The sequence below is a fragment of the Mustela putorius genome, unplaced genomic scaffold (genome assembly GCF_011764305.1).
Source record: "Mustela putorius furo isolate JIRA1106 unplaced genomic scaffold, ASM1176430v1.1 tig00000174_pilon_pilon_pilon, whole genome shotgun sequence".
NCBI lineage: Eukaryota > Metazoa > Chordata > Mammalia > Carnivora > Mustelidae > Mustela > Mustela putorius.
The window spans coordinates 39,961,932-39,989,919 of NW_025421304.1; the positions used below are offsets into that span (position 1 = coordinate 39,961,932).

Below are 27,988 nucleotides of genomic sequence, written 5' to 3' on the forward strand. Positions count from 1 at the left end.
GCACCGCGCCCCCGCGGTTCGCCCCCCGCCGCCGCGCCCGGCTGCCGGGGGCGGGGTGGGGGGGAGCGGTGGACACGAGGCACGTGGCTCGGGGTCCAGGCGGAGCGCCCCCCCCTTCCCCGGTCCCCCGGCGCCGGCCCGTCCCCGCGGTGGCCGCGGCCGCGGGGCAGAGGGAGGGAGGGCGGGGCGGCGCGGGCGGCGGCGGCGGCGGGGAGGGGTCGCACGGGGGCGGGCCGCGGGCCGGGCGGGGGTCGGCGGGCTTCCGGGCGGCGGCGGCGGCGGGCGCGGCGCGATGTGCGAGCGGGCGGCGCGCCTGTGCAGGGCCGGCGCGCACAGGCTGCTCCGGGAGCCGCCGCCGCAGGGCCGGGCGCTAGGCGGGCTGCTGCGCTGGGTGGGCGCCAGGATGGGCGAGCCCCGGGCGCCGCTGGTCCCCGACGCCCCCGACGCCCCCGACGCCCCCGCTGCGGACCCCGGCCCGGGCCCGGGGCCCTGCTCGCCGCGCGGGGGCACCGCCGTCATCCTGGACGTGAGTACGCGCCGGCCGGGACCCCAGCCCCCCCCTCCCCCCACCCCCGGGCGCTCCCGACGCCGCCCTCCTGCGCCCCCGCCGGGACCCGCGAGGCCCCCTCCTCCCCGGGCGGGGGACCCCCGGCCCTTTTCCCCTCGGCGGCCCGGAGCGGGACCCGCACCCGGCCCCTCCGCGTCCCAAGAGCGCGACCCCAGCCCCTCCGAGTTCCGGACGGTCTCCATCGCAGTCTAGCCTCCTCCCCGGACCACGACGGTCCTGCTCTTCCCACCCCCTCCGTCCATTTCTCGGGATCCCCACCTTCTCGGAGCTGGAGCCGGGACCCGGAGTCCTTGGACCCGGCCACCGCCCCCCTACTCTTGTGCTGGCTAAATCCTTACCCTTTCCCAGCCCTGTACCTCAGCCTGTACCTCATCCCTGTCGGGACGCGAGCCCCTGCCGCCTCCGGCCCCCTCCTCTCCATCCCGATGCCTGCCTGAATCCGTACTTTTCGGAACCCCCCCACCCGCCCCTTCCAGGCTCCGGTGCCCCTTCTCTCATCCCGGTCGTAGACCAGGAGCCCGGGTTTTCTCATCCCCAAAGCCCCTTTGCATCCCGGGCACCGGCGCTCTGTGAAGCCCCCTCCCCACCTGTGTCTTCTCTCCTTCAGGAGAGCTGGGGCCACCCCCATCTGCTCTGAGCCCGGACCCCTCTGGGCTCCCCCCAGCCCCCACCTCCACTAGGAGCTCCCTCTCTCCATTCCTTCCATACCCTCGACTCAGACCTCCCCCCATCCCCTCCCTGATCCGCAGCACCCACCCCTGGGAAGCCCACCTCCCCCTCCCACCCGCTCCCCAGGAGTGGGAGGAAGATCCTGCAGGAGGGACTGCTGGGGGGCCGCGTGGGAGACCTGCTCTGTAGAGCCAGGGAGAGGCGCAGGGGGCTTGGTTCGCGGCACCGCCCCCACCTCCTAACAGCCCAGCGGCAGGTTGTGCCTGTGCCCTGAGGGCCCTGTACCCGGTGGGTCTGGGGGGAGAGTTGTGTCTGTGTGTGGGATCCTTGGGGGGCGCGGAGCTCCTCTCCCCTTCCCTTCTTCTCTCCTGGAACCCACAGTTGGCTCTGTGCAGAGGGGGCTGGGCAGGGCAGGGGGAGCTGTCCTGTGGGTGCTTGTGGTTGCCTGCGGACACGCGCATGCTTGCACAAGCACACACACACACACACACACACACACACACTTGCGTAGCCACCCTTTCTCCAGACCCCAGCGTAGTTCAGGGGAAAGCCCTGTCCAGATTCTTCCCGTTCCTAAGTGTACAGGCAGCGGGCTCCGGGGTCCTCGTCATGCTGGCGTGTGTGGGCTCTGAGCCTCCATTTCTTCATCTGGGAGACGGAGTGGTGCGTGGGGGTGGGGAGCGGAGTCCTGGAGCCCCATCACGTGGTCTGCTTCTGTTGCTTGGTTGTCGTGGCCATCCTGGGCCGCTGGGGGTGGGACCCTGGCCTCAGGGCAACTTTGCTGTTCTGAGTAGGGGCAGGGCTCTGGTCCTTGCCCCCCCCCCCCCCGCTCCCGCCCCAGGCACGGGGGCTCCTGCCCAGGTACCCCAGAGCAGGGTTTCAGCTGAGGGAAGGGAGTGATGTCTGAGAAGCCTTCCTGAGCTGCGGCTTCAGTGTGTCACAGTCTCAGGTGCTTGGGGGGGGGGGTGACATCTGTCCTTGGCCCCAGGGCCAGAACCAGAGGTCGGATGGATGGTCAGAGGCGGTGATGCCTCCCCCTGCTCCTTCTTACCAGCACGGCTCACCTCGTCCGGCAAATACCAGGTCTTGGCTCACGCTTAGAGGGGTGGGTGGCTGTCAGCTCCCCCCGCCCCTCCCCCTGCAGCCACAACCTCGCATTTGCAGCTGGGGTGCCGAGCTCTGGGTGGCCCTGCTTCCACCCACTCCCCCACCTGGAAAACAATCCAGTGCCAGCCCCCAGCTGGTCCTCGAGGTTTCCTTAGCGGACATCTCTCTTGGGGCCTAACTGACAGGGTTCCGGGAGGGGCGCAGCGGCTGCGTCCCCAGGACCACGGATGCCGAGTGTGGGACTGCGCATAGCTCGGTGGGTGCGGCCGCGTGGACCGCCCTCTCCGGAGGCACACCCGCAAGCGTGTGGCTGGGTGTGAGCCTGTGTGTGCACGTGTGCGCGCATGGCTGCCAGTGTGGCCGTGGGCAGGCTGGCGGCCCAGAAGGAGAGTGGGCGCTGCTTCCTCGCGGGCGGCTGGGAGGGCTCTGCCTGGAGCGTCCCTCCCGCCCTGATCCCAGCTGGGTCTTCTCCTGGGGGAGGGGCTGCTCTGCTTCCCAGCCCCCCCCCCCCCCCACTCGCCGGGGAGTGGGATCCCGGGATGAGTCAGAAGCCACTGGAGGGCGTCTGCCCCTCTGGGGCCCCGGCTGACTGTACTTCTCTTCCCTGCAGATTTTCCGCCGGGCGGACAAAAACGGTGAGTTTCCCTCCCAGACTGTCCCCTGAATGAGGCCCTGGCTCTTTCTGTCCTGATGCTTCAGGGAGAGGGACCACGGGTGGGGGCATGAACAGCCTTGCACCTAAAGGTTCAAAGTACAGGATGCTGAAGTCAGAAGGCCACAACCCAGTTCTGCCCGGGCCTCAGTTCCCTGTGTACAGTGGGATTCCCGTGGTTCGTACTTAGTAGGGGTGCCACAGGGATTCGGGGAGTTGGCATCTGTGGTGCCCGGGTGTTCTGCGTATTGTAGGTGCTTGGGGGAACCTCAGCCCTCAGACCGCTGGAAGGGACCAGAGCAGCCCAGGGAGGGGGTGCCCAGCGACCACCCTTTAAGGGGGCCCCCAGCCTCACTCCAGGCCCTGGCCCATGTCTTCCTCGCCACCCAGAGAGGTTAGTGACTTGCTCAGGGTCACCCAGCCTCATGAAGACAGGCCAGCTTGTGCTGCGACCCCAGGACTTTTCCCCATGTCAGGTGTCCTCCCCAGCGATGTGAGGGGCACGCTGCCGGGGCCCGTGGATGGGACATTGCACTCCTCCTCGCTTCTTAGAAGGTCTTTCCAGTATAGGAGGGAGGTGGAGGCCCCAAAAAGGACCAGGTTTCCCAAGGGACACCTGAGCCTCACAGCTGCAACCAGGAGCAGCACAACTTCACATAAACACCTGCGCCCTTATTCCCAGGGCCAGCGTCACGCTCCGTGGCTTTAGGGAACCCATCGTCCCTCCGCAGACCTCAGCTTCCCCATCTCTAAAGTGGGCTCATCGGTTGCTCTTAACTCGCCTGCAGCCTTGGCTGTTGGGAAGGCGCAGGGGGAGATGTGTGAAGGGTGGGGAGCAGGGGGTCCTCGGGCCCCAGCGCCTGGCCCGCGGGGGCTGGAATTGCAGGTGGCCGCTCTGGCCCGGGGCCCCGCACCCCCTCCCTCCCTGACCCATCCCCTCCACGGTGTTGGGGTGGATTGAGAGGCCTTGGGGGAGGGCCTTGCACAGGCCCGGACTAGAAGCCAGGGCCCAGGGGTCTCCATCCCCTGCCCCTTGGCGTGATGATGATCCCTCCCAGGCCTCTGGGACACGGGACTCCCGGCAGCAGTTCCATTTGGAGCAGGGGGGATGGATAGGGCTGCGGGGGCCCTGCAGTGACCTCCAGAAGCGCTTGCGGCACCTGGGCGCAGACGGCCTTCGAGGTTCAGCGGGGGTCGAGGGGCTCGATCCCAGACCTGGATGCAGGTGTCTCTCTGGCGTCTTCATTGTGCCGTGGCCTGGGGCCACGTGGTCACCTTCGCCCATTATGAGTCCCTGGCTAGTAGGAATGTGGGCTTGTCCCTGCCGTGGGCACACAGTCCGTCTTTGCAAAGGTCTGTAGGCTTTGAGGTCACGGGTCTGTTTCCTGCCGAGTGCGGCTCTGCACAGCTGTGGGGCACAGCAGGAGTCTGGCTGCCGGTCTCCCTGCGGGCGGCCGTGGCTCTGCGTGGCCTTCCCTGGACACATCCAAGTGTGCGCGGACCCGTGTGTGTGTGCACCTGCCTGGTGGGGGTTCGGCACGCCAGTCTCCCTACGGGCCCATGTGGGGTCTCCTCCTAGTCTCCTGTTGCCCCGTGGGAGACCATGTTTCCGCCCCGTGAGCACAGCAGTGGGGTCCCTCGACATCACTCCGTGGCCCCCATGGAGGCCGAGCTCATCCCCCTCCGGGGGCCTCAGGTCTTCCCGGTCTCTGTACTGAGGGGTCGTCACCGGCTTGATGTCGGTCCCAGAGGAGCTTCGGGGCCTGTGAGGAGGTGGAGTCCCTTCTCTGTCAGAGTCTTGGCTCTTGTGACCTCAGGCTGGTCACCAAATGCTTGGGGCCTCAGTTTCCCCATCTGTAAGTGGGCCTGATGACACCGGGACTGCCCTCAGAGGGCCCTGGTGGGACTGTTGCCGGGTCTGGGTGCCCAGGCCATGGGGAACCGTGATTCCAACGCCACCCGTGGGCGTGGACGCTGTGGTTTGCCAACAGGTGTTTGGTTCCTACCCACGCTACCCCGAGAGCTCACGGCCCGGGGGGCTTCCGGCAGCCACCCAGCACCCCCTGTTCCTCGACCTCATCGGGGCTTCAGTGCGCTTCTGCTGGGATGAGAAGCATCACCCTCTTTTTAGCGATGCCCAAAGCACGGCCCAGAGCACGCAGGGGCGGGACTGCCGATCCCGGGCTGGGTCGCAGCGAGGGCAGCGGGGACTGAGAGCACGTCCGGGGGCGGGGGGGCCGGGATGAACCCGCAGGGGCGGCCAGAGCCGCAGACGGACGCACAGATGGGTGCTGGCCCTGCCCCGGGCACCCGCAGGAGCGATGCCCAGAGGTGCAGGGTGGGTTATGGTCTCGCGGGAGAAGCGTCCGGAACCCCAGGGCCAGGGGCTCGGGGCCAGCCGTGCTGGTGGCCCCCGGGGGGACGCTTCTTTGTTGAGACAGAGCGATCGTGGCTCCTGCGCGGAGGCTGAGGGTCAGGGGTCTGCCCGCAGCCCGGCACGAAGCCTGGGAGGGTGGCGGGGGTGTCCAGCAGCGCCCGACTGCGTTCCTCCCCAGGGACATGGACACAGCCAGAGGCCTGGCATTTGGAAGGTCACGGTGACGAGGCTGAGCTCATGCTCGTTAGCAAAGACACCTGCCCGCGGCCGGCGCAGTGTCCTTGCTGGGAGGGGGGTGCCAGGCCCTCTCCTCTGCTGGTACAGAGGCCCCGGGGAAGGAGCCAGGAGCTGTTCCTTCCCTCATTAGTGGAGCTGGGCTCATTAGGGCTATGGCAGCACATTCAAGGTAAATGTCAGCCGAGGGGTCTGTGCCCGGGAGGCGGGGGGGGGGGCCTCCCTGCCTGCCCGCCGAGTGCAGCGGGCACGGAGGAGCCTGGACAGGCGGAAGGAGGGGAGGCAGGGAGACGCCCCCCACACCCCCGAGGCCGCACCCGCGCAGCCTTGAGTGGTCAATCCCCGCCCGCTTCCCCTCCCCCGCAGTGCAGACCTGGCCTTGCCCTTGGGGGACGGGGGCTCTCACCAGGAGACTCTGCCCCTGGCCTGGGGGGCGGCATGGACTTGGGGGCCAGTTGGCTGAGGCTCTAGCTCCAGCTGTGGATCCCTTAGCGGCTCTGGGTCTCGGTTTACCGCTCTGGAAAATGGGAGTCTCGTGAAGACCCAGTGGCCCGCGTGTTGGCCACAGTTCTGCACGGGGCCTCCTTCCTGGTGCCTCAGGAAACTTGGAAAGTCTCTTTTTCACAGACTGGAAAGAGCCTCCGTGGGCCGTGCGTCGTTTACAGCTGGTAGCGTGAAGGCCTTTTTATGGTTGCGTGCGTGTGTGTGTGTGTGTGTGTGTGTGTGTAGGGGGTGGGGCGGGGCTTGTCTGCTTTGTTTCGGGGGGAGCTCTTGTTTTTGAAAGCTACAAAGTCATTTCCTTCTGTCACGAGGAGGGAAGCGGGGAGTCGCCCTTGGCCCGGCCCGGCCTCCCGCACAGGCACTCGCTGCCTCTCTCCGGGTCTCCTGAAGCTCGCAGGCCTGATGGGCCAGAGGGAAGGCAGGTGGAGGGAAGCCGAGGCAAGGTGCGAGGGTCTCCCTCTGCCGAGCTGGTTTCTGGGCCCTACTTTGAGCCCCTGCAGAGTTTGTGGGAGCAAAGAGAGATCGTCCTGGGGCCTTTACAATACAGGAATGGGAGCATGGGTGGTTCTGTCGGTTAAGCGTCTGACTCTTGATTTTAGCTCGGGTCATGATCTCGGGGTCCTGGAGTTGACTAGTTCATCTGGCTGTTCGCTGGGCAGCGGAGGTTCTCCGGCGGGAGCTGATCTGGAGATTGAGGGATTGTCAGCCTCGGGCTGTCTTATCTCTCAGACACCAGTGGGCCCCCCCCCCTCTCCTCCCTCCCCTGCAGACGACGGGAAGCTGTCGCTGGAGGAGTTCCAGCTCTTCTTTGCAGATGGCGTCCTCGACGAGAAGGAGCTGGAGGGCCTCTTCCACACGATTGACTCTGACAACACCAAGTGAGCCAGGCCTCCCGCTGCTGGGCTGGGGCGGCCTCCCGTGGGTCTGGGGGGACCCGTCTTCCTTCCTGGCGAGGCAGTCAGTCTCTGTGTTCCACTCCCCTGGAGGGGCAGGAGACCCAAAACATCCCCGCACCTGCCGACCCACAGGGCAGGTCTGGTGGCCCCCACTGGCTGGGGTGACCGGGGTGTGGGCACAGGGACGTCACATTGGTCGGTTTGTCTGTCCTGGGCACACGTGGCTAAGAAGGAACAGACCCTCGACACTACAGCGTGCCCACACGGTAACGAAAAGGGGACATTGGCAGTGACCTCCACCTCCTGCTAACTCAGCCCGGTTCTGACCCAGGCACCTCGTGCTTGTCCCCAGTCCCAAGGGGACCTCTGTGACCTTGATCTTCACTGGTCCTGTCTTAAACCAAACTGACCAGGTACCAGTCGTAGTTCTGACTTGAGCTCCTCTCCACCTCATAAACCCCGTCATAACCCCCCGAACTTGCATCTCAGAACCAGCCAAAACCTCTGGCCTGTCCCATCCCTAAGTCAAGTGCAAAGTGTACATTCTGCTCATACCTGACCTCACCAACTCACTCTTTCCCTGGGAAAGAGCAGGTTTGCTGAGCCGGGGTCCCCTGGGACAGGCTGGAGGTATCCCACACAAGGAGCAGCCACCAGGCGTGCCTGCAGGGGACCTGGCACCGGGGTGACCTGGACCAGAGGTTGGGGCTGCGAGTGTCCTGGGAGGCACAGGCCGGGGACCAGGGTGGGCAGGTGTCCTTATCTGGGAAAGGCCACTGGAAACAGCTTCCTGCTGCAGCCCTCGTGAAGGGCTTGGTTTCTGCAAACAGATGGCGGTTTCTGAGCACTTCCTGCAGTCCCCCAGGGAGCTTTGAAAGGGGTCTGTAGGTGGCTTCTGGTTTACTCATTGTCGTGGGGCCTTTTGTGTTGGGCCGGCTGGATGGGGGAAGGAGGCTTAGGCTGAAATCTTCAGCTGAGTACAGTTAAAGAGGCTTCCTCTCTGCAGGACTTGTCAGAACATTTAATATGGGATGTGAATTGGAGGAATCTCCAAGACAGGGCTTCCAGAGCCTTGAAGCTAGATTTCTTTGGCCGTAGGAGCCTTCTCCCAGATGCATCTTACGGAACTGGGATGCCAGGAGCTCTCCAGCCAGGGCAGTTCCTCCTCTCTCAGTGAGGGAACCGGGGCCTGGAAAGGGTCCCTTGGCCTGTGCCCCCAGCACGGCCCACCACCGTGTCTCCATTCGGAGGCTGCTGCCTGCACTTTCCCCAGCGCGGGTGGCATTCTGGGGCTTAGTCTCCTCCGAGGAAGGACATAGCCCTCTCCGCGCTGTAGGCATGGGGATGCGGGACCCCAGGGCGAGGGTGGGGACACGGAGGGGAGAGCCCCAGGACCCAGCAGGCAGGCATGCCCTGGGGGAGGCCCATACTAGTTATGGGCCCCCCCGTCTCTGTCCCATTCCCTCCCTTCTCCCAGCCCCTGGCCGAGGCCCGGTGCGGTCTGTGTCCCGTATGCTCCTGACAGGGGCAGCAGAGTGGGGGAGGGGAAGCGAGCGGGGGTGGGGTCAGAAGAGTTGCGGGGGGGCGGAGGGGGGGTAGAGTTCCCTGCTCTGTCCTTGGGAGGGAAGCGTCCTCGACCTCATGCGTGAAGCAGGGCTCGCGGGGCCTGCGTGGGCGCTGACGGACGAGGCACCGCAGGCAGCCGGGGCCGTGCACGCTGCGGAGGGGGAGGGCGGATGGGACGGGGACGGGCCTGACCTGAGTCTCCCTCCTTCTCTCTGCAGCCACGTGGACACCAAGGAGCTATGTGGTAGGTGCCCAGCTCTGCAGGGACCAGGCCTGGGCTGGTGGGGTGGGACTCGGGGGAGCCCTGAGGGCACAGGTGGGAGGCGTGGGGAGCCCCGCGAGGTGGGGTCCTCCTCCTCTGCCCCTGACCTCAGCTTTGCCTTCCCTCAGATTACTTTGTGGACCACATGGGCGATTATGAGGACGTCTTGGCCTCCTTGGAGACCTTGAACCACTCTGTCCTGAAGGCGATGGGCTACACCAAGAAGGTCATGGGGTGTGGGTGGCTCCTGGGGCTCCGGGTCTGGGATTTCCTCCAGAGCATCCTCAGCCAAGGGGCCTGGACTTGGGATGCTGAGCGCTGGGTGGGTCTGGCTCTGGGGTGGGCTTTCCTGGGGGCTCCCGAGGGCGCTGGTGGAGGCGGGTGGAGCGCGTGGTGCACAGCCCCGTGCTGCGGTGTCTGGTGTGGAGCGTGAGGCCGTTTCCTGGAGTTGCGCGTGGTCTGGGCACGCGGTGCTAGAAAGGGAGCTGTGGCCTCCCCGAGCCCTCCAGCGCCCTCGGACGGGAGAGGGACCCGAAAGTCTCGCGCCCTCCTGCAGTGGGGTTATGGGACGGCAGGGGAGGGAAAGGCACAGGTGCCTGTGTCTGCGCTTGGCTGAGGACTTGCACAGTGTCCGGTGTGAGCACCCTGTCTGGGCGGCAGGACCGCTCAGAGTGTTGGGAGCAAGCCCGGTGCAGGGACCCCTGCATGTCCCAGAGAGTGGTCTCTCCAGCAGCTCTGCCCCCAGTGCTGTCACCTGCTTGAGTGCCCTGAAGGAGGACAGGAGGCAGGGAGCGGGGACCGGGTTGGGGGCTGGGTGTCGTGCCATCTCTGTTGAAGCTCAGGGGCAGAAGCAGCCCGTCCCCCAGCCTCGGGGTCTGCACCCCACTGGGCCGGGGGCTGCTGGAAGGGCAGGCATCAGAGAAGGGGTGCCCTGGGCTTGCCGAGGACCCGCACTGGCCAGCCCTGGGGTGGCCACGGTCATACGGTCACCAGTCCCATCTCGTAGCTCTGCAAACGGGCTCTGAAGAGGGAACCCTGCAGAGTCCGCCAGATGGCCGTCGCTGCGGGCTCAGTGCGGGGGCTGCTGAGGCAGGGACCCGGCGGGAGGTACCGAGCACGGCCCTGGACTCCGGGCCCACCTGGGGGGTGACAGGAGGGCCAGTTGTTCCCAAGGGGGTGCAGCGCACTGAGCGAGGCGTGCAGGGAGGGAGTGCGGAGTGGAACGTGGTGAGGCACACGTAGACCGGACTGAAGGACGCCCGGGCCGGTCCCTTCCCCCCGTGGGCCTCAGTTTCTCCATCTGTGGAATGCAGTGTTCACCTTCAGCCTTCAGGGGATTGAATGAAGTAAGGTCTCCCAGCCGCTTAGCAGAGGGCCTGGCACAGAGCAGAGGTGACTGTCCTAGCGTGAAGGCTCCTGTCGTCTGCCCGGACAGAAGCAAGACGAATTCTGTACGTTTTTTCCCAGTGGTTCTCGGTTACTGCGCCGCGTCTCTCGGAGAATCCCTTCCTTCCGCTCTCAGAAAAGCCGGGCCTGGTCCTGAGCCTCCACGTACCCACGGCGCGCGCCTTTCCTCCCGTCCGCTGTCTGAGTCTGGGTCTCAGAGCCTGTCGTAAAGACCGTGTAGGAGCCGCTGCCTGTCGTCGCCTGGATTTGGGGTGGACGTTCTGAACGTCGTGGGTGGGCAGTGGGTTTGCAGGCGAGCGTGGAGAGAGCCCAGACCCTGGGATCCCGGCCCGGACCAGGGGTAGCTTCCCAGCTCCACGCCTGATGGGCCGGGAGATGCACCCCACGCGCCCCCCTGGGACCCCTCGGGGATGGAGCCGCCCCCCCAGCGAGGCCGTCTCAGGTGTCACCCAAGGGCTCGCTTCCTTCTGGGTGTCCTTCTGGGTCTGCCCATCACTCTCCCGGGGGGACCTCAGTCTCCGTCAGGGAGAGGACTCGAGCATCTACCAGTAGGACTTGGACCGGTTCTCGAGAGTCTGGTCTGGGAAGCCAGGCGCACGGGATGCTCGGGGCGGCCTTCTGGGCGTTTCCAGCAGGACCCCTGACGGCTGGTGTTGGCAGGAGCAGCGGCATTTCTTTTCCCGACTGGTTTTCGAACCGATTTTTGCTGATCGCCATGCAGCTCGTGGTCCTCTGGGATGCTTCCCCTGCGTCCGTGTCGATCCGTGTGGACCACTGGCTTCCGGGGCTGCAGGGTCCCAGTCACGCCGGGACCCGGTGCACTTGGCTTCTCGGTTCCTGGGGCGCGCGGCCCTCTGATTTCTGGGGTGCGTCCTGCTGCCTTTCCTTCCCGCCGATTCAGCCGCCGCGTCAGGCTTCCTCTTGTAGCTCGTGATTTTCAAGTGTGTTTCTCCAGTATTTCTCCACTAATGACAATATTAATACCAGCTCTATTTTTAGAAACCTCTTCAGTCTGTTAAAATATATATATATATATATTTTTTGCCTTCCCTTCATTACATTTCGTCTTAGGAGGTCGTAGTGAGTCTTTTAAATTTCCTTTGGATGGCGTGAGTCTCCTTCAGCTCTTGGCAGGGTGGATTCTATTCTTGGAGTGTCTTCTGCGGAACATTCCTTCACTCCCTGGGAGAAGCCCCGTCGGGCGCCCGGACCCTCTGTCGCAGCGCTGAGCTCTCGCTTGGTCTCCCTTGGAAATAGCGGCTGGACATTGATTTGGGGATGAATTGTGGGTTTGGAAGATCTTGCTGTGTGTGAATCCGCTTCTCCACCACGGAATCCTTTTTTTATTCAAAAATAGAAGGAACTTATCCAGGAAGCTGGGGTCAAGGTCCCCCTCGGGGGAGGGGAGGGGGGAGTATATTCATAGATCTTTGAGGTCATCCTGGTTCCAGTGAAACATTTGACTTTTTGTGTCCCTTTTAGTGCCGTTTCAAATAAAACTGTCATGGACACATTCAGCTTCGCGATCAGCCATGCATAGTATGTTGATGGGTTTTTTTATTAACATACAATGTATTATTTGCTTCAGGGGTACAGGTCTGCGAATCATCAGTCTTACACAGTTCACAGCACTCACCATAGCACTCGCTGTCCCCAGTCACCCCATCCCTCACTCCCCAACCCCCAGCAACCCTCAGTTTGTTTCCTGCGATTCAGAGTCTCTTATGGTTTGTCTCCCTCCCAGTCCCATCTTGTTTCTTTTTTTCCCTCCCTATCCCTCAAACCCCCAACTCTGCCTCTCAAATTCCTCATATCAGGGAGATCATATGATAATTATCTTTCTCTGATGGACTTATTTCGCTCAGCAGAATACCCTCTAGTTCCATCCATGTCGTTGCAAATGGCAAGATTTCGTTTCTTTTGATGGCTGCATAGTATTCCATTTGTGTATATATACCACATCTTCTTGATCCATTCATCTGTTGATGGACATCTAGGTTCTTTCCATAGTTTGGCTATTGTGGACACTGCTGCTGTAAACATTCGGGTGCACGTGCCCCTTCGGATCACTACGTTTGTATCTTTAGGGTAAATACCCAGTAGTGAGATTGCTAGGTCATAGGATAGCTCTATTTTCAACTTCTTGAGGAACCTCCATGCTGTTCTCTAGAGCGGCCAAACCAGCTTGCATTCCCACCAACAGTGTAGGAGGGTTCCCCTTTCTCCACATCCTTGCCAACTTCTATTTCCTGACTTGTTAATTTTAGCCATTCTGACTCGTGTGAGGTGGTATCTCACTGTGGTTTTGATTTGCATTTCCCTGATGCTGAGTGATGTGGAGCACTTTTCATGTCTGTTGGCCATCTGGATGTCTTCTTTGCAGAAATGTCTGTTCATGTCCTCTGCCCATTTCTTGATTATTTGTTCTTTGGGTGTTGAGTTTGAGAAGTTCTTTTTTTTTTTTTAACTCTTTTTTTTTTTTTTTAAGATTTTATTTACTTACTTGACAGACAGAGATCACAAGTAGGCAGAGAGGCAGGCAGAGAGAGAAGGGGAAGCAGGCTCCCCGCTGAGCAGAGAGCCCGATGCGGGTCTCAATCCCAGGACCCTGGGATCATGACCCGAGCCAAAGGCAGAGGCTTTAACCCACTGAGCCACCCAGGCGCCCCAGAGTTTGAGAAGTTCTTTAGAGATTTTGGATATTAGCCCTTTATCTGATATGTCATTTGCAAATATCTTCTCCCAGTCTGTCAGTTGTCTTTTGATTTTGTTAACTGTTTCCTTTGCTGTGCAGAAGCTTTTAATCTCGATGAAGTCCCTATAGTTCTTTTCGCCCATGCTTCCCTTGCCTTTGGCGATGTTTCTAGGAAGAAGTTGCTGCAGCTGAGGTCGAAGAGGTTGCTGCCTGTGTTCTCCTCAAGGATTTTGATGGATTCCTGTCTCACATTAAGGTCTTTCATCCATTTTGAGTCTATTTTTATGTGTGGTATAAGGAAATGGTCCAGTTCCGTTCTTCTGCATGTGGCTGTCCAATTTTCCCAACACCATTTGTTGAAGAGACTTTTTTTCCATTGGACATCCTTTCCTGCCTTGTCGAAGATTAGTTGACCATAGAGTTGAGGGTCTTTTCTGGGCTCTCTATTCTGTTCCTTTGATCTGTGTGTCTATTTTTGTGCCAGTACCATACTGTCTTGATGATGACAGCTTTGTAATAGAGCTTGATGTCTGGAATTGTGATGCCACCAACTTTGGCTTTCTTTTTCAACATTCCTCTGGCTATTTGGGTCTTTTCTGGTACCATATAAATTTTAGGGTTATTGATTCCATTTCTTTGAAAAAAATTGATGATATTTTGATAGGCATGGCATTAAATGTGTAGATTGCTTTAGATAGCAGAGACATTTTCAAAATATTTGTTCCTCCAATCCGTGAGCATGGAACATGTTTCCATTTCTTTGTGTCTTCCTCAGTTTCTTTCATGAGTACTTTATAGTTTTCTGAGTACAGGTTCTTTGCATCTTTGGTTAGGTTTATTCCTAAGTATCTCATAGTTTTGGGTGCAATTGTAAATGGGATCAATTGCTTAATTTCTCTTTCTTCTGTCTTGTTGTTGGTGTACAGAAATGCAACTGATTCTGTGTATTGATTTTATATCCTGACACTTTACTGAATTCCTATATGAGTTCTAGTAGATTTGAGGGGAATCTTTTGGGTTTTCCACATAAAGTATCATATCATGTTGATGATTTTTTTTTTAAAAATCTAAAATCTTCTTTGACCCCAAACAGGAACTTGATGGAGATTGAATTCAACAACACCTATGCTTCTGTAGCTCTAGTCTTATTTTAATGTTTGTCCTGTTGGGTTACGTTTTAAAAACTTCTGTTTGCCAGTTTTACCTTTTTTTTTTTTTTAAACATTTTATTAGTTATTTTAGAAAGAGAGCATGTGAGCAACCAGTGGGGGAGGGGCAGAGGGAGAAGGAAAGAGAAACTCCAGCAAACTCCCCACGGAGCACAGAGCCTGACTTGGGGCTCCTTCCCGATCCCACACCCCTGAGATCACGACCTGAGCCAAAATCAAGAGCCAGACTCTCAACTCTCTGGGCCACCCCCGGCGCCCCCAGCTTTGCCCCAGATGCCCAGCCCCTCGACACATGTCTTTCCATTTCCCGCTACGGTTCCTGCTGTAGCTACGGTTTCCAGGCTTCTCTGGTCCGTCCTGCGTCCGCAGGCTGGTGGTCACTGCTCTTTTCCACGTGGGAAGAGCAGGGCTTCCGTTCTTCTGACAATCCGCTGGACGTCTTAAGCCTTGACCTTGGGTGTTTTCCCTGCAGCTGGGATTCTCGGGATTCGGGATTCTCTCGTGGGGCGGCACCTCCTCGCTGACTCTCCCCGGACCTCTGCCGCATCCCTGCGCATCCCTGCGCATCCCGGGCTCCCCCGTGCGGTCACCGTGCGGGGAGGGAAGTGAGCAGCCCCGGTTTCCCCGCCGCGCTCACACCGTGTGATTTCCAGGTGATACGGTGCTTGAGCTGTTTTGATAATGACCTCGTGGGTGCTCAAGTGGAAGACGGGGTCATCCTTTCCAGAACGGGAAATCGGAAAATGGCTGTGCCTTCTGTGTTAGGACATGTGTATTCCTAAGACTCGTTGCAAAGAGGGGAACCGTGTCTCTCGTACAAATGAAAAATGCATATGCAGTCCCTCGTTTTGGCCAACCCCAAGATTTTTATTTATATTAGAGGTGCTAATAACATCACCGCGCCACTCCTTTTTTTTTTTTTTTTAAAGATTTTATTTATTTATTTGACAGAGATCACAAGTAGGCAGAGAGGCAGGCAGAGAGAGAGAGGAGGAAGCAGGCTCCCCGCTGAGCAGAGAGCCCGATGTGGGACTCGATCCCAGGACCCTGAGATCATGACCTGAGCTGAAGGCAGAGGTTTAACCCACTGAGCCACCCAGGCGCCCCTCCTTTCTTTTTTTTTAAATATTATTTATTTATTTGAGAGTGACAGAGACTGAATGAGCAGGGAGAAAGGGAGAGGGAGAAGCAGGCTCCCCGCTGAGCAAGGAGCCGGGCTCTGGACTCGATCCCAGGATCCGGGGCACATGACCTGAGCTAAGGGCAGACGCTTAACCGCTGAGCCACCCAGGCCTCCCCTCACCAGTCACTCCTTAAGCTTTGGTTTCAAAGTTGAGAAAATCACTTAAAGCCATAAGGCTTATTATTATTATTATTATTTTGTCTCCAGATAGGAATTTTCTTCAATAATTTTAATCTCAGAAATACAGAATTCACATCTCTCATTTACAATTACTTGGGTCGCATATACAGTTTTCATACCAAATCTTTATATTATTTACCGTATTGTCTCTATTTAATTAAAAAGTACTCATGATTTAATTTTGAACTACTTCAAAGTAGGGACTGTGAATAATCAAAATTAAGAATTATTTTTGTTACTCGTCTTAGCTTCCTACTTTCTGTATCATTAGTATGAATATTGAAAGGACTCGGGCATTAAGGTGAGAACCTGTAAGAGGTCACAGCTAGCTCAAAGGAAAATTCAGAGAACACACACCATGTAGAGAAACGACCAGGAATTCTGGAATGACTTTGTGAATAAATGCAGAGTTGGCCCCTGTCCCCAGTGACAGTGACAGTCCCTTGCACTCTGCCAGACAGAATTCATGTGTGCTTCTGTAGATGAGAATTCTATTCTACGTTCTACAGTTTTAAGAGTCACTCTAAAACAAAGGAAGACTTAGCACAGAGGTACGAGACCGGAGACCCAGTAAGAAGCTTTCTTGTCCAATGTGAACTTTCACACTTTCCTGGCAATACTCTTTCCATTCCTGTTTCTTTTTCTTTTTCTTTTTTTTTAAGATTTTATTTATTTGATAGATCACAAGTAGGCAGAGAAGCAGGCAGAGAGTGCGGGGGAAGCAGGCTCCCCGCTGAGCAGAGAGCCCTATATGGGGCTCGATCCGAAGATCCTGAGATCATGACCTGAGCCAAAGGCAGAGGCTTAACCCACTGAGCCCCCCAGGTACCCCTCCATTCCTGGTTCTTATTGTCCAATTTATCTGTCCTCTGAGACCGTGATGAGCTAATTTGTCCCGCTGAATGATTTAATCTCTGTATTTTTAATGTGTTCCCTTACTATATTTTTAGCTGTGTTGTTTGATGCATATAGACTTCTGTTATGTTTTTATTATATAAATGGTACAGGTTTAATGTCCAAAATTTAGGAAATAGAGAAAAGTATGAAGAAGAATTTCAAATCGTTTCTGACTCACACCATCCTCACCACTGTTAATCACGTTAGCTTATTACCTCTGAGTTTCTTTTGTTCCCCTGTGACTCTTCAATATACTTAATATCGTTCTGTGCACAAAAACTTATTTTTTGCCTTTTTTCCACCTAATATTTTAGCAAATACTTTTCCCACATTATTAAAACTGTCCAGAAGCATCTTTTAAAATATTCATATTTAAATGTACTTACTGTTCTGCTCTTTGGGGCATATTAGAATATTACCAGGTTTTTCTATTACAAATAATACTGTAACCTTGGGACATAAAAATTTATGCACATTTTGCAGGATTTCTTCAGGATGGGTGATCAAAAGTGAAATGACTGGGTCAAAGCATATGAGCAGTCCAGGGCTTGGGTATAAAGCAGAATTGCTTTAGGAAGTGGCTGCGTCCCTCTGAGACCCCATTGCCATGTTTATCTATCTATTTATTTATTTATTTTTGAGATTTTATTTATTTGTGAGAGAGAGAACGCACGCACAAGCAGGGGGAGCAGCACGCAGAGGGAGGAGCAGGGTCCCTGCTGAGCAGGGAGCACGATGCGGGACTCCATCCCAGGACCCTGGGATCGTGACCCTAAGCAGAACACAGATGCTCAACCGACTGAGCCCCCCAGAGCCCCTCCACGGCCATGCTAATAGCCACTTTCTCACCCTTTGCATGAAGGTTCAGTAGAGCCCTGCCCTTGCTCTGCTAGATTTTGCCATTTTATCCTGACCCTTCTAACCTGTGGAATACCGTGTCCTCTAAATCCCATCCTCGAGTGACACCACGACTTGTCCTGTTCATCTGACCAGATTTGGTGGCAGGATTTTTTTTTGCACAGGCTTGATGTCGTTCATCTTCTGCTGCTGTTTTGGTTCAGAAATGCTTCCATGTGGCTCTCATTTCAAGTCTGGGACTGTGTGCTTATACGAGGGAACTCAGGGTGCTTTCTTCCTTTCTTTCTTTCTTTTTAAATTTTTTAAAAAAGACTTTATTTATTTATTGGACAGACAGAGATCACAAGCAGGCAGAGAGGCAGGCAGAGAGAGGGGGAAGCAGGCTCCCTGCCAAGCAGAGCCCAATGTGGGGCTCGATCCCAGGACCCTGGGATCATGACCTGAGCCGAAGGCAGAGGCTCAACCCAGGGAGCCACCCAGGCGCCCCAGGCCGCTTTCTACTTGCTTTTATTGTTACACTCTGTCAGCTCTGCCTGCTGTTGGACTCTTAGGCTTCCCGGGTTCTTCCTCTCCAGGTCGGCTCTCTTAAGAGCTGTTGACTGGGATTTGGAAGGGAAACAGTGTAGCTTTCATTGTTCACTGGCCACGTAGCAAGCAGGCGCTGGGTGGGTGCCCTTGGCGGCTTTTATACCTACCTAATAAAAGACATTTCCTGTACCTCTTGGTGGAATTAAAGGACGTTCTAGGTTTTCAGATTATTTTTTATTGTACTTGCACCCTCTTTATTGACATAATCCAGGGGGATCAAAATGAAGTGATGATGAATCTTTTTTTTTCCCTGGCCTCTCTAACCTTAAATTTAATGGCACCATCACTTGCTGCCACTTCTCACGACTTCCCGGACCACGAGTTCTTTCTCTGATTCGACCCTGGGTATTTCGAGGGGAAATTCCGAGGCTGGAACGGCGCTCACTTCAGAGATATGCCGGTTTCTGTGTCATGTGTCTGCCTGGTACAGAATTCCCAGATCTGATCCTTTCCTTCTGGAATCTGTGGATTTGGTGTCTTGGCTGAGGCGTTGGTGATGGAGGAGAGATCTGTAAAGGCGGCATTTTCACCCCTTGGGAAGATAACTGGTCTTTCTGGAGTTCAGCTAGCCACTTCCACTCCTGGGTCTTTGCAACCTCAGCCACAGGTCTAGGTGCTTCTCACTCACTTGCTGCAGCTCATTTTTCTGCCTGATGGTTTCTAGCGGGTTTTCTGTCTTTGCACATAAGTTCTTACCCCATTATATCTTCTTGGCTGTTCATTCATCCGGGGCCCCGCTGATCCCTGGATTGAGAGCGCTTTCGGCCGACGCAGGGGAGGGTAATCAGTCACCGAAACGCTTTAGGGGACCAGAGCCTTATCTACCTTCTGCCGCAGAGTCCTTCTCTGGCAGGGCTCGTCGCCGTCGCCGGGGTTGGCACAGGCCAGCCCCCTCCACACACCTCCCTGCGTGTGCCCGCCCCCGCCCCCGCCCACTCCCCACGCCTGCCTCCGTTTCCCTCTCTGTCTCTAGCCATGCTTCCCCTGTGCTCTCATTGCTAATTAATTTGCAGTCAGAGTGACAGATGGCTTGATTTGCTGTCCTTGGGAGCCCTGTCCACCCTGGCCTTGCGGGGACTGGGCAGAGTTCCACGGCGCGGGCAGCTGGCTGCGGAGGCGGGAGAGGCCACGGCTTCGGCGTTCGGGGACCCGCGTCCCCAACACGGTGCCCTTTGATCCCTTATCATCCTTGAGCGGCCCGGCTGAGCCAGAACCTTCTCAGTCCCACCGTCAGGCCTCTGAAGCCACGGGGCTCTCCTCTGGATCCCGGAGCCTTGAGAAATGTCTTTGCGGCCGGCTCTTGACAGAAGGCGCGACTGCGTCTCCCGCCACAGAGCGAAGTCTGTGGAAACCCTCCTCCTCCTCTCCTCACTGTGCTCCCCTCGTGGCCTCGGAGTCTCCGGCCCCTCCGGCTCCCCCTCCCCCGCCCGCGCCCCCTGCTGCCCGCTCCTGCTGGGATGGCGTCTCCCACCTTTCCTTGAGGGGGGCCTGTTGAACCGCTCTGGTCGCTCTGGAGTCGTCTTCCGTGTCTCGGAGGAGCACACGGGGGCCCGGGAGCCCGAGGAATCGTCCTCGGAGGAGGGAGGGGGAGGGGGTGTGTGTTCTCCGGGCATTATTCTTCCCTGTCGCAAGGGCATCAGGAACGCCACCGCCAGGGAGCACACTCGTCCCCAGCCCTCACCAGCGTCACCTTCACGACGCTGTCCTCGTGCTCTTATCACCACCACCGTCACCACCACCACCGTCACCACCACCGTCACCACCATCACCGTCCCCATCACCGTCATTGTCACTGCCATCTTCGTCACCGTCGCCGCCACCAACACCCGTCTTCACCGTCGCCACCCGCATTGTCCCCGCCATCATCCGTGTTACCAGCGTCAGCTTCGTCCTGATCACAGCAGCTGCTGGTCACTGAGCACTTGCTTTGGGACAGGCACCACCCTGAGCATTTGATATCCGTGTCGCCGTTCAGTCCTCCAGATGACCTGGGGAGATAGATGCTAGGGTGACGCCTGTCACCGTCCCAGAGGGGAGGAGCCAGTCCACGGTGCAGCCAGGGCTCCGACCTCGTCTCCAGATCCATAGCCTGTGTCCTGACGCAGGAGCTCTGCTGTCCCCCAGACGCGGGTGGCCCTGGGGTCCCCCTTTCCTCCTGCGAGGCAGACGCCAACCCCAGGCCCCCCCCCCGGCTCTGTGCCAGACCCCACCCCTAAGTTCCCTCCCCAACCCCTCTCGCATCTGTGCCCCTTCCCTCCACAGGTGTACGAGGGCGGGAGCAACGTGGACCAGTTTGTGACGCGCTTCCTTCTGAAGGAGACGGCCAATCAGATCCAGTCGCTGCTCAGCTCTGTGGAGAGCGCCGTGGAGGCCATCGAGGAGCAGACCAGCCAGATCCGGTGTGTCCCGGGCCCCCCTGGGTCCCCGGGGGCTGCGTCGCCCACGGCATCTGCTGCTTGCTGGGGCCACGTGTGTGCTTGGGGGCTGGGGGGGGGGGGCCTTGGGCAAGGGGCTGCACCTCTCTGTGCTCCTATTCCCCCATCTGGAAAGTGGGGGCGATTCGATCCTTGCCTCGTCAGCGACAGGAGCGTGGAATGAGGCGCTGTCCGCGCAGAGCACGGGGTTTGCGTGCGGGACCCGTGCGCGTTGGGACGCACATGCCCGCGGAGGTAAGACCGTTTCCGAGAGCCTGACCGGTGCGCCACGTCCCTGTACCTCTCACTTAGGTTGTTCCCTAGGACCGTTCTATGATTTGCCTCGTTTTTGAAACCTGGAAGCTACGTGGTTGCCATCACTGGAGAAGCTTCCGTGAGCCGTCAGTGACGTAGCTAGAAAACCAGTCTCCTGTGATGCAGGGAAGCCTCAGGCCTGCCCTCCCCTCCGTCTGGGGGTCTCAGAGGCCTTAAAAAAAGAGTAGCAGCCCCAAACCCCAGAAGGGAAGAGAAGTGCAGTGATTTCAGGCTGCGTTTGCACGTCCCAGCCGGACAGGATTGCAAGAGTTGCTCAGGGACGCTGTTCCCCAAATGTGCGTGCTCTGGGCACCCATGGGCACAGCACCTGGAAAATGTCAAGTGCCGGTGCCCGGCCCCCGCTCGTGGCCCCCACCCATGGCCCCCACCCATGGCCCCCACCCGTGCCTGCTGGATCGGAGTCCAGGGTTGCTGAGCCCACCACTCTGCCTCCGTCCGCGCTCAGCCCTGTGACTAGAGGGCTGGTCCCCAGAGCTCTGGAGGCTGACATGGAGCTTCCTTTCATTTTTGGGTCAGCATCTGGATTCAAAGCTGTGTGTTGTCTTTCGCGGTAGGACAGGTGTTGGTGGGTGCTGTCGGGGGCTGATTCCCTGCTCTGTGCATGTCCCGTCTTGTGTCACCAGCCCCATGCTGGGATCTTCCTTTGGGACTTTGGTGGCAGAGGGATCTGTTTGCGACGGGGAGGCACATCTCCACGTGCACTCCCCTGCCTTGAACCGCCCCGAATCTCCGCTAATTTGCCCCCAGGCAGCAGGTCCCCTTCGGCTCCCCTGCGCAGGTGCCAGCTACCCGTTCCAAGCCCAGGGCCCCTATGGGACTCCCCTGGTGCCCATTTGTGGTGTGACAGCCACGTTGGATTTGCTGCTGGTTTGTGGAGCATCAGGATGGACACCTCAAAGACTCCGCCCACCTTTCCCCTCCCGGAAGACTTGGGGTGGCCCTGCGTTATGGGGGGCGCAGCTTGCGGAACTCTCGGGATCAGGGAACATGGGAGACAAAGTCTGGAATGTCCCAAGGCAGGAGGAGGCCCGGGACAGGGCACGTTGGCCGTGTTGCGGGGTGTGTGTGTGGATCTCGGTGTATTTGCGGGTGTGGGGGAGTGTCCCGGCATCTCTTTGCACTTGGGTGTTTGGCCACTTCTGAGCCCTCACTCCTGGGCCAGACACTGTTGATGAGCTGGTGACACTGATGATGAGCTGCGTGTGCCCATCAGGGTGTGCCAGGGCTCTATGCCTGTGTGCACCATTGTGCATTGGGCGGTGGACAGGGACAGGACATGGGGCCTGGCTGAGGGCAGGAGCACCGATTTTTCTGTGCTGGTCTGTGCCCTCTCCAGACTCTCTCTTAGGGCTCCCGTTTTCAGAGAGGGGGCCTGTCGAGCTGGTATAGACCCAGGTTCCCTCCGCCCGACCCCAGTGAAGCCGGGAGAAGAAGCTGTCACTTCTGCTGTGGGGTGAGAGCCTGGCTCAGCGTCAGCCCTGGAATGGACCCCGACTCCCCTGGGCACAGACCCAGGGCTGGGTCATCCTAGAATGCCTGCCAGCTGTGTGGTCTTGCAGAAGGCACCTGTCCGTGGGCCTCCTTTACTGCTCAGGAAACCAAGGCCATTATGGCAGTCCCACGGGAATGGGACCCCATCGGGTCACCTGTGCGCATTTCTGCTCACAACGGGTGCTTAGTGTTTGTCCAAGTGGCCAGGGTCCTGCCGCCTCCGTCATCGGTGTGTTTCCTCCACTCCAGCTGCAGACAGAACCACAGCAAAGCCAGCCACGGCGTGGTGGAGACCTGGTCCGGAAGCGCCGCGCCCCCCCACGCCCCCAGCGCCAAGCTGGGGGCTGCAGAACAAGGGAAGAGTCTCCCATCTGGTGAGAGAGTGGCGCCCTGGGAGGGTGGGGGTGACACCGGCGGTGGCCCGGATACAGCCTGGGCCTCCAGATGGGACTGGGAGGGCTGAGAGCGCCTCACACTTCCCACAATCAGCATCTCTGTTTCGTTTCCTTAGTCTCTGCAGACCCCAAGGAGGAGGGCCTGGAAGCCCAGATTAGCCGCTTGGCAGAGCTGATAGGACGGCTGGAGAGTAAGGTAAGCCCACCCTGCCGTCACCCTCGCCCCTGCACCCAGTGAGTGTAGGGTCAGGTCTAGAGTCTGACGGGAGCCCCGGACCTTGGGCCAAGGGGGAATGGGGGAACGGAGAACAAGACTAGGGGAAATGTGTCCCGTGTACCGGCCCGAGGAGAGGTGCCAGGGGGGAGGGGGAGCTGTCACAGGGCTGGGGGCAGCTGGGAGGGGCATCTCAGGGAGCAGGAAGGAGTCAGCAGTGGCCTGGATGGCCAGGCAACAAGGCTTCCTGTGGCTTTGCTGGAAGGTGGGCCTGGCCTGGGCAGGTGATGGCAAAAGGCAGTAGGTGCGGAACAGCAACGTCCCAGAGACGATTAGAAGCATTCCAATGACCAGATGCATTCATGGCCTCTTTCAAATATGGTTCAGTACGTCCACGGGTAATTAAAAAAAACGGCGGAGTCTCTACAGAATCCTGTCTTCCGAGAACATTTCACCACTCAGTAGGTCCTCACAGCACAACCCACAGGGGCCGTCCCCAGTACCGCAGGCAGAGCTTGGAGCCTGCAAGTCTGATGTGAGGCTGTGGGCGGGGCTGATGTCCCCTGCGGCCACTTAGCAGCTGTGTGACCCTGGGCCAGTGACATACCCTCTATGAGCCCCAGACTCAGAAGCATTCAGAGTAGTCCACCCCCAGCCTTGTTGTGAGGATGAAAGAAAATGAGGTCTTAGCCTCCCCCGAGCGCCTCCCCCGGAGCCTGCCGCGGTGAGCATCTACTCAGCGGTTGCTGGCCCTCGTTACTGGATGTTCTGACACCAAAACCTAGACGCATGTGTTTGCTTGGGGGACCCCGGGCAGCCGCTCCCTGCGAGCTCAGTGGTTACAGCCATTGTACGTGTCTCCGAAGTCTCTGGATTTTTCACATCTTTGGCAAAAGGGCAAAAAAGTACTTTCCTGGGTTTGGGGGTGAGGAGGGATCCGCGGGACCGGCCGCAGGGGAGCCTGGGGGCGGAGGCGGCCGTCCACCTGCCGGGGGCCGAGGTGGGATCCCCCTCCCCGGAAAGCCTGCCGAGTGGGCGCCGTGGGAACGGCTCGGCAGGACCCCGAGGCCTGGTTGCCATAACAACTCGGCGGCGCCTCCGGAGGGAGGTTGTTTGAAGCTTATTTTTAGCGCCCGGTCGCCTTAACAACCAGCTGGCTGGAGACCTCGGAGCACCTGGGTGTCCTGGAGATGGGGCGGGGCCCCTCCTGCCGGCCCCTGATTGGTCCAGGCCGCCGGCGGGAGCCAATCCGGGGTCGCCAGGGGGCCCCGCCCTCTGCGTGCCCGCCTAAGCCTGGCTGCTCTGCCTGGGTGGGACTGATGGGGTGCTGGAGGGGTTGGGGCAGACGTGGTGCCCCCGCACCCCCCGCCCCCAGGAGCCCGCCTCGGTGTTAAGGTGAGGGGCCAGGCACACCTCGGGCACCTGCAAAGCTCCTTGCAGCCCCGCGTTTCTGAGAAGTCCGCACCTTCTGCAGGACCCGCTGCAGAAATGAGGCCATTTGGGGCACAGGCGCTAGGGGACATCCTGGAGAATCTGAGGTAGTGACCGCACAGATCACAGGCCCGACCACCACTGGCTGTTCTCCTGAGTAGCAGATATGTCTCACAGTTGTGTGTCCTCCACACGAGAGGAAGGACCCCGTGTCCGTGACTGTGCGGGAGACACGGGCTGTCCCGTGGAGGATGGTCGGGAGCAGGCGCAGAGGTGGCCTTCGTGGGGTGCACAAGTTGGAGAAGAACCAGGAATCTGTGGGTGGGGAGGTGAGAGACCCTGGCTTCGAACCCAGTCTCCTCCAGTCACGCAGGTTTCGTGGCCTTCGGAGCCAGGGTTCTCAGCTCAGAAACAGCCTGAGCATCCGTCGGGTTGTGTTCTAGACCCCGGCACAGGGTCGTGAGCTGTGTGCACGCGGTTCCTGCTCTCTTGGGGCTCGTGGGGGCGGGGGCAGTGTCTTCCTCAGTCTGGACGGTTCAGCAAGATGTGTTTGTAAAGCATCTAGTTCAAGGCCTGGGGGAGGCCAGGGTAATAGACCAGCCCATGGAGAGCGTTGGATTCACGAGGCACCGGGGGTTAGGACTCGGGGTGATTGGTATGTTGATGGGGAACCTCAGGGCTTTGCCAGCAGCTGTGGCAAAAACCCAGCATCCCGGAGTCAAGTCTCAAGCCCCCATGGCTGCATGTCCCCAGAGGACCCTCCCCTGCTGGCAGAATGCCCCCTGGGTAGATCTGGTCGCCCTCTGTGCCTCCCAGTGCTCCCACATGCCAAGGCCAAAAGGGCTCTCGGCCGCTCTGCAGTCCGTCGCCCAGCCTGGCTTCCCAGCTCCCCTCAGAGCCAGCGCTGTGTATGGACCGAGCTCCATCTAGCCACCTGGGGACTCCAGAGTCCCTGGACCCATGGGGTGGGGAGGCTGGAGCTCTTTGATGGCTTTCATTGTGGTAGTCCTGGAGGCCTCCTTAGGGGAGGTGGCCTTTGTCTCCAACACATCTTTGTATGTTTTGGTTTCAGACCGTTTGGTTTGATCTTCAGCAGCGCCTCTCAGATGAAGAAGGCACCAACATGGTGAGGCCCGGTCCCTTCCTGCCCCTCTCCTGCAGCCCCGTCCCTGCGGGAGCCCGGCCTCGATGCCGGCAGCTCCGTGTCTGACACCCCCGCCCCGGCACCACCACCAGGGGAGATGCAGCCCCAGCTGCTGGTCCCCCAGCCCTCCCAGGGGTGTTTTTTCGTTCAGAAACAGTTTGGCTCAGAGCAAAGTGATCATCGCAGTGACGCCAGGACAGTTGTGCTGTGCCTGGGGATGTTGCCTCTGGGACCAGAGCGCCTTGCAGGCGGCTCCCGGCGTCCCTAGAGCCTCTGGGAACACCCTTCTCGGGCGTCCTGCATTGGCGGGGCTGCTGTCAGCTTAGGGCTCTCCAGTCCTCGCTCCCAGTAGCCCGTATAAGCGCGAAGGGCGCGTGTGTACCTGTGAGGTTTCTCTGGTTTTATGTTGGCAGAGCGAGTTGTCTGAGCTCTCTGTGGGAGGGTCTGGGGAGGCCAGGTCTTGGGCTGTGCCCTGGGGGCAGGAGGGGTCCCGGGAGGACAGAGGGGCCGAGGGACACAGCCGGCCCACGGGCGCCCACCCTCACCCCTCTCCATGGCCCCCAGCACCTGCAGCTGGTCCGGCAGGAGATGGCCGTGTGCCCCGAACAGCTGAGTGAGTTCGTGGACTCCCTGCGCCAGTACCTCCGCGGCACTGCCGGGGCCGGGAGCTGCTTCCAGTGAGTGGGGCTGGGGCTGGAGGGCCGGGCTCCCCCGAGGTCAGACAGTGCCCCAGGGAGGTCCCTGGGGTTCCGGCTTTGCCCCACCTCATACAGTGGCCGTGACTCCGGCTCCCGGGCTTCCGCTCCGTCGTGGTCCCTGGGGTTGCTACAGGGGATGGTGGAGGGATGCGCGGGGCTTACTGGGCGATGCTTGGGGTTCTGTTCTGCGGAGCGGGGAGAAAGCGGCAGGCCAGAGCGCAGCTGAGAAGGGAGCCAGGTCAGGATGGGGCTGGAGAGGGCGGAATCTGCGCACCTCGCCCCCTCCCCGCCGGGCCAGCCACACTGGGGGAGGCAACCCCTGCCTCCACCCCCGGCCCCAGGTACAGTCTGCCCTACTGAAGGGGAGGAAGGGGGCCTGGCGGGCCCGGACCCCGCGCAGGCCTTCCCCCAGCCACCGCTGGGCCCATTCCAACTCACAAGAGTGTTTTAAGGAGGAAGTGAAACCAGAGGAGAGCGTGGCCAGAGGAAGATGCTTTTATTTTTAAAGATTTTTAAATGAATAAAAACCCTTTTAAAGCATCATCGCTTTGTCATTCATTTGGTGAGTATCCTTGGCCTCTGAAAGGCGGGGCCCTGTGGTGGGGGCGGAGGGACCCCCTGAACCGAACAGTCAGGAGAGCAGCTGCTGGGGGCCCTCCCCACTCCTGCCAGTCTCGGGGCGGGGCCCTGCTTTGAGGGGGACGGTCGGACAGCCCCTAACTGGTGCTTCTCTTTTAGCATCGCGGCCGTGAGGCTGGCTGACGGCTTCACCTTCGTGGTCTACGAGTTCTGGGAGACGGAGGAGGAGTGGAGGCGGTAAGCGGGCCGCGGGCCCAGGCCGACCCTCACCCTCCGCACCCCTTCCCGGAGCGCCCTGGAGAGAGAGCACGGAGGGCAGGGGCGTGATGAGCACCGTCCGTGGGGCATCGGCCACAGGGTGCTGGCTTTACTGGGCCGACTGAGGCCCTAACGGCCCTAACCAGCTGGGCTCTGAACCCCGGTCCTTGGCCAGCCTGGAAGCCGAGATGAAGTCTGTTGCCATCTGAGAACTGAGGCTCCAGGGACTCAAACCCCAGCAAGTTCTCTGGTTAAGAACGCCCGGTGGGCACCTGGGTGGCTCAGCCGGTTCAGAAGGCTCCTCGGGAGGCGGGAGCCCAGCCTGCCCCTCCCTGCTCCAAGGCCACAGCATTCAGCGGCCCTGAGGCTGGGCCTTCATTTCTTTAAGTGCCTAGTGTGGCTGAGGAGGAGGAAAGTCCCCGAACCCCGCAGAGCCAGGATTAGAGACCTGCGGCCCCACTCCTGGGCTGGAGGCCCCCCAGCACCCACAGCACCCCTGTCCCCGTCCCGCAGGCACCTGCAGAGCCCCGTGTGCAAGGCGTTCCGGCACGTCAAGGTGGACACGCTGAGTCAGCCTGAGGTCCTCTCCAGGATCCTGGTGCCAGGTAGACGGAAGTGGGTGTGCAGGGGGTCCTAGAAGCGGGAGCCCAAGGGTGTGAGAGTTGGTCCAGCCCCTGCGAGGGGTCCGGGCCTGGAGGCGGGAGGTGCTTCCCCGCCTCCCTCCGGGACAGGGCGAAGGGGCTGCCCTTCCCAACCCCCTGCTTTGTCCCGCCTCACAGCTGCCTGGTGTACTGTGGGCCGCGACTGACCACGTCCCTGAGGCCTTTGGATCCGCCTGCCCCTCTGCCCACTCTTTTCTAGCAACTTTGGTACATCCGCTGTCTTTTCACTGTACTTCAGACAAGAATGTATCCTCCCTGTTTGCTGTGAAGGAGCAGCCCCTTCCCCAATCCCCCGCCCTCCCTTAGCGGCTGCCGCCACTGGGAAACAGCAGGCACAGGGAGGTGTCCTGGGACCAGCACCTCCCCCAGCCCGGCCCAGCGGCCACGCATGACCCCTCCCCGCCACCCCCAGCCTCATGGGCCTGGGGGACACCCTGCCCAGGTAGGAGCTGCGCCCCTGTAGTGCCCCACTCGGCCTGGGCCCCGCCGCGCCGGACTGGAGCGCCCCCGTAGGCAGTGCCCGCTTGGCAGTCCGGCACCAATAAACACTGGTTGGG

The 27,988-nt window shown here is 59.6% G+C and overlaps 2 protein-coding genes across 14 annotated transcripts in view; one reads left to right on the plus strand and one right to left on the minus strand.

Annotated features, from left to right (window-relative positions):
- The first annotated feature begins 291 nt into the window (after positions 1-291).
- NECAB2 (N-terminal EF-hand calcium binding protein 2) lies at positions 292-27,987 on the plus strand. Of its 4 annotated transcripts, XM_045076368.1 has the most exons (14): positions 292-526; positions 2,955-2,979; positions 6,878-6,986; positions 8,789-8,814; positions 8,961-9,058; positions 20,072-20,208; positions 22,300-22,424; positions 22,562-22,641; positions 25,163-25,216; positions 25,799-25,911; positions 26,471-26,494; positions 26,671-26,748; positions 27,283-27,374; positions 27,549-27,987. In XM_045076368.1, the coding sequence occupies exons 1-14, from the start codon at positions 293-295 to the stop codon at positions 27,575-27,577; spliced, it is 1,224 nt and encodes a 407-aa protein (XP_044932303.1). In that variant the 5' UTR covers position 292; the 3' UTR covers positions 27,578-27,987. The 4 variants fall into 4 exon arrangements, with proteins under 4 accessions (XP_044932303.1, XP_044932305.1, XP_044932302.1 ...); XM_045076370.1 differs by lacking the exon at positions 26,471-26,494; XM_045076367.1 differs by lacking the exon at positions 27,549-27,987 and having other exon boundaries at positions 27,283-27,525.
- SLC38A8 (solute carrier family 38 member 8) overlaps positions 26,412-27,988 on the minus strand; it is a 31,590-nt gene continuing 30,013 nt past the window's right edge. For 9 of the 10 annotated variants that reach the window (XM_045076360.1, XM_045076361.1, XM_045076366.1 and 6 more), the window contains 2 exons: positions 27,287-27,402; positions 26,412-26,806 (listed from right to left, as the gene is read on the minus strand). The gene's annotated coding sequence lies outside the window, so the exon portion shown is untranslated. The remainder of the gene's footprint in view (positions 26,807-27,286; positions 27,403-27,988) is intronic. The other variant, XM_045076362.1, reaches the window with a different exon arrangement.

Excerpts from the sequence above, each read along its gene's own strand:
- NECAB2 (XM_045076367.1), top strand. The coding sequence starts at position 293 with ATGTGCGAGCGGGCGGCGCGCCTGTGCAGGGCCGGCGCGCACAGGCTG. Across the intron at positions 527-2,954 it reads GCACCGCCGTCATCCTGGAC|ATTTTCCGCCGGGCGGACAA; the intron begins GTGAGTACGCGC and ends TCTTCCCTGCAG. Across the intron at positions 22,425-22,561 it reads AGGGAAGAGTCTCCCATCTG|TCTCTGCAGACCCCAAGGAG; the intron begins GTGAGAGAGTGG and ends TCGTTTCCTTAG.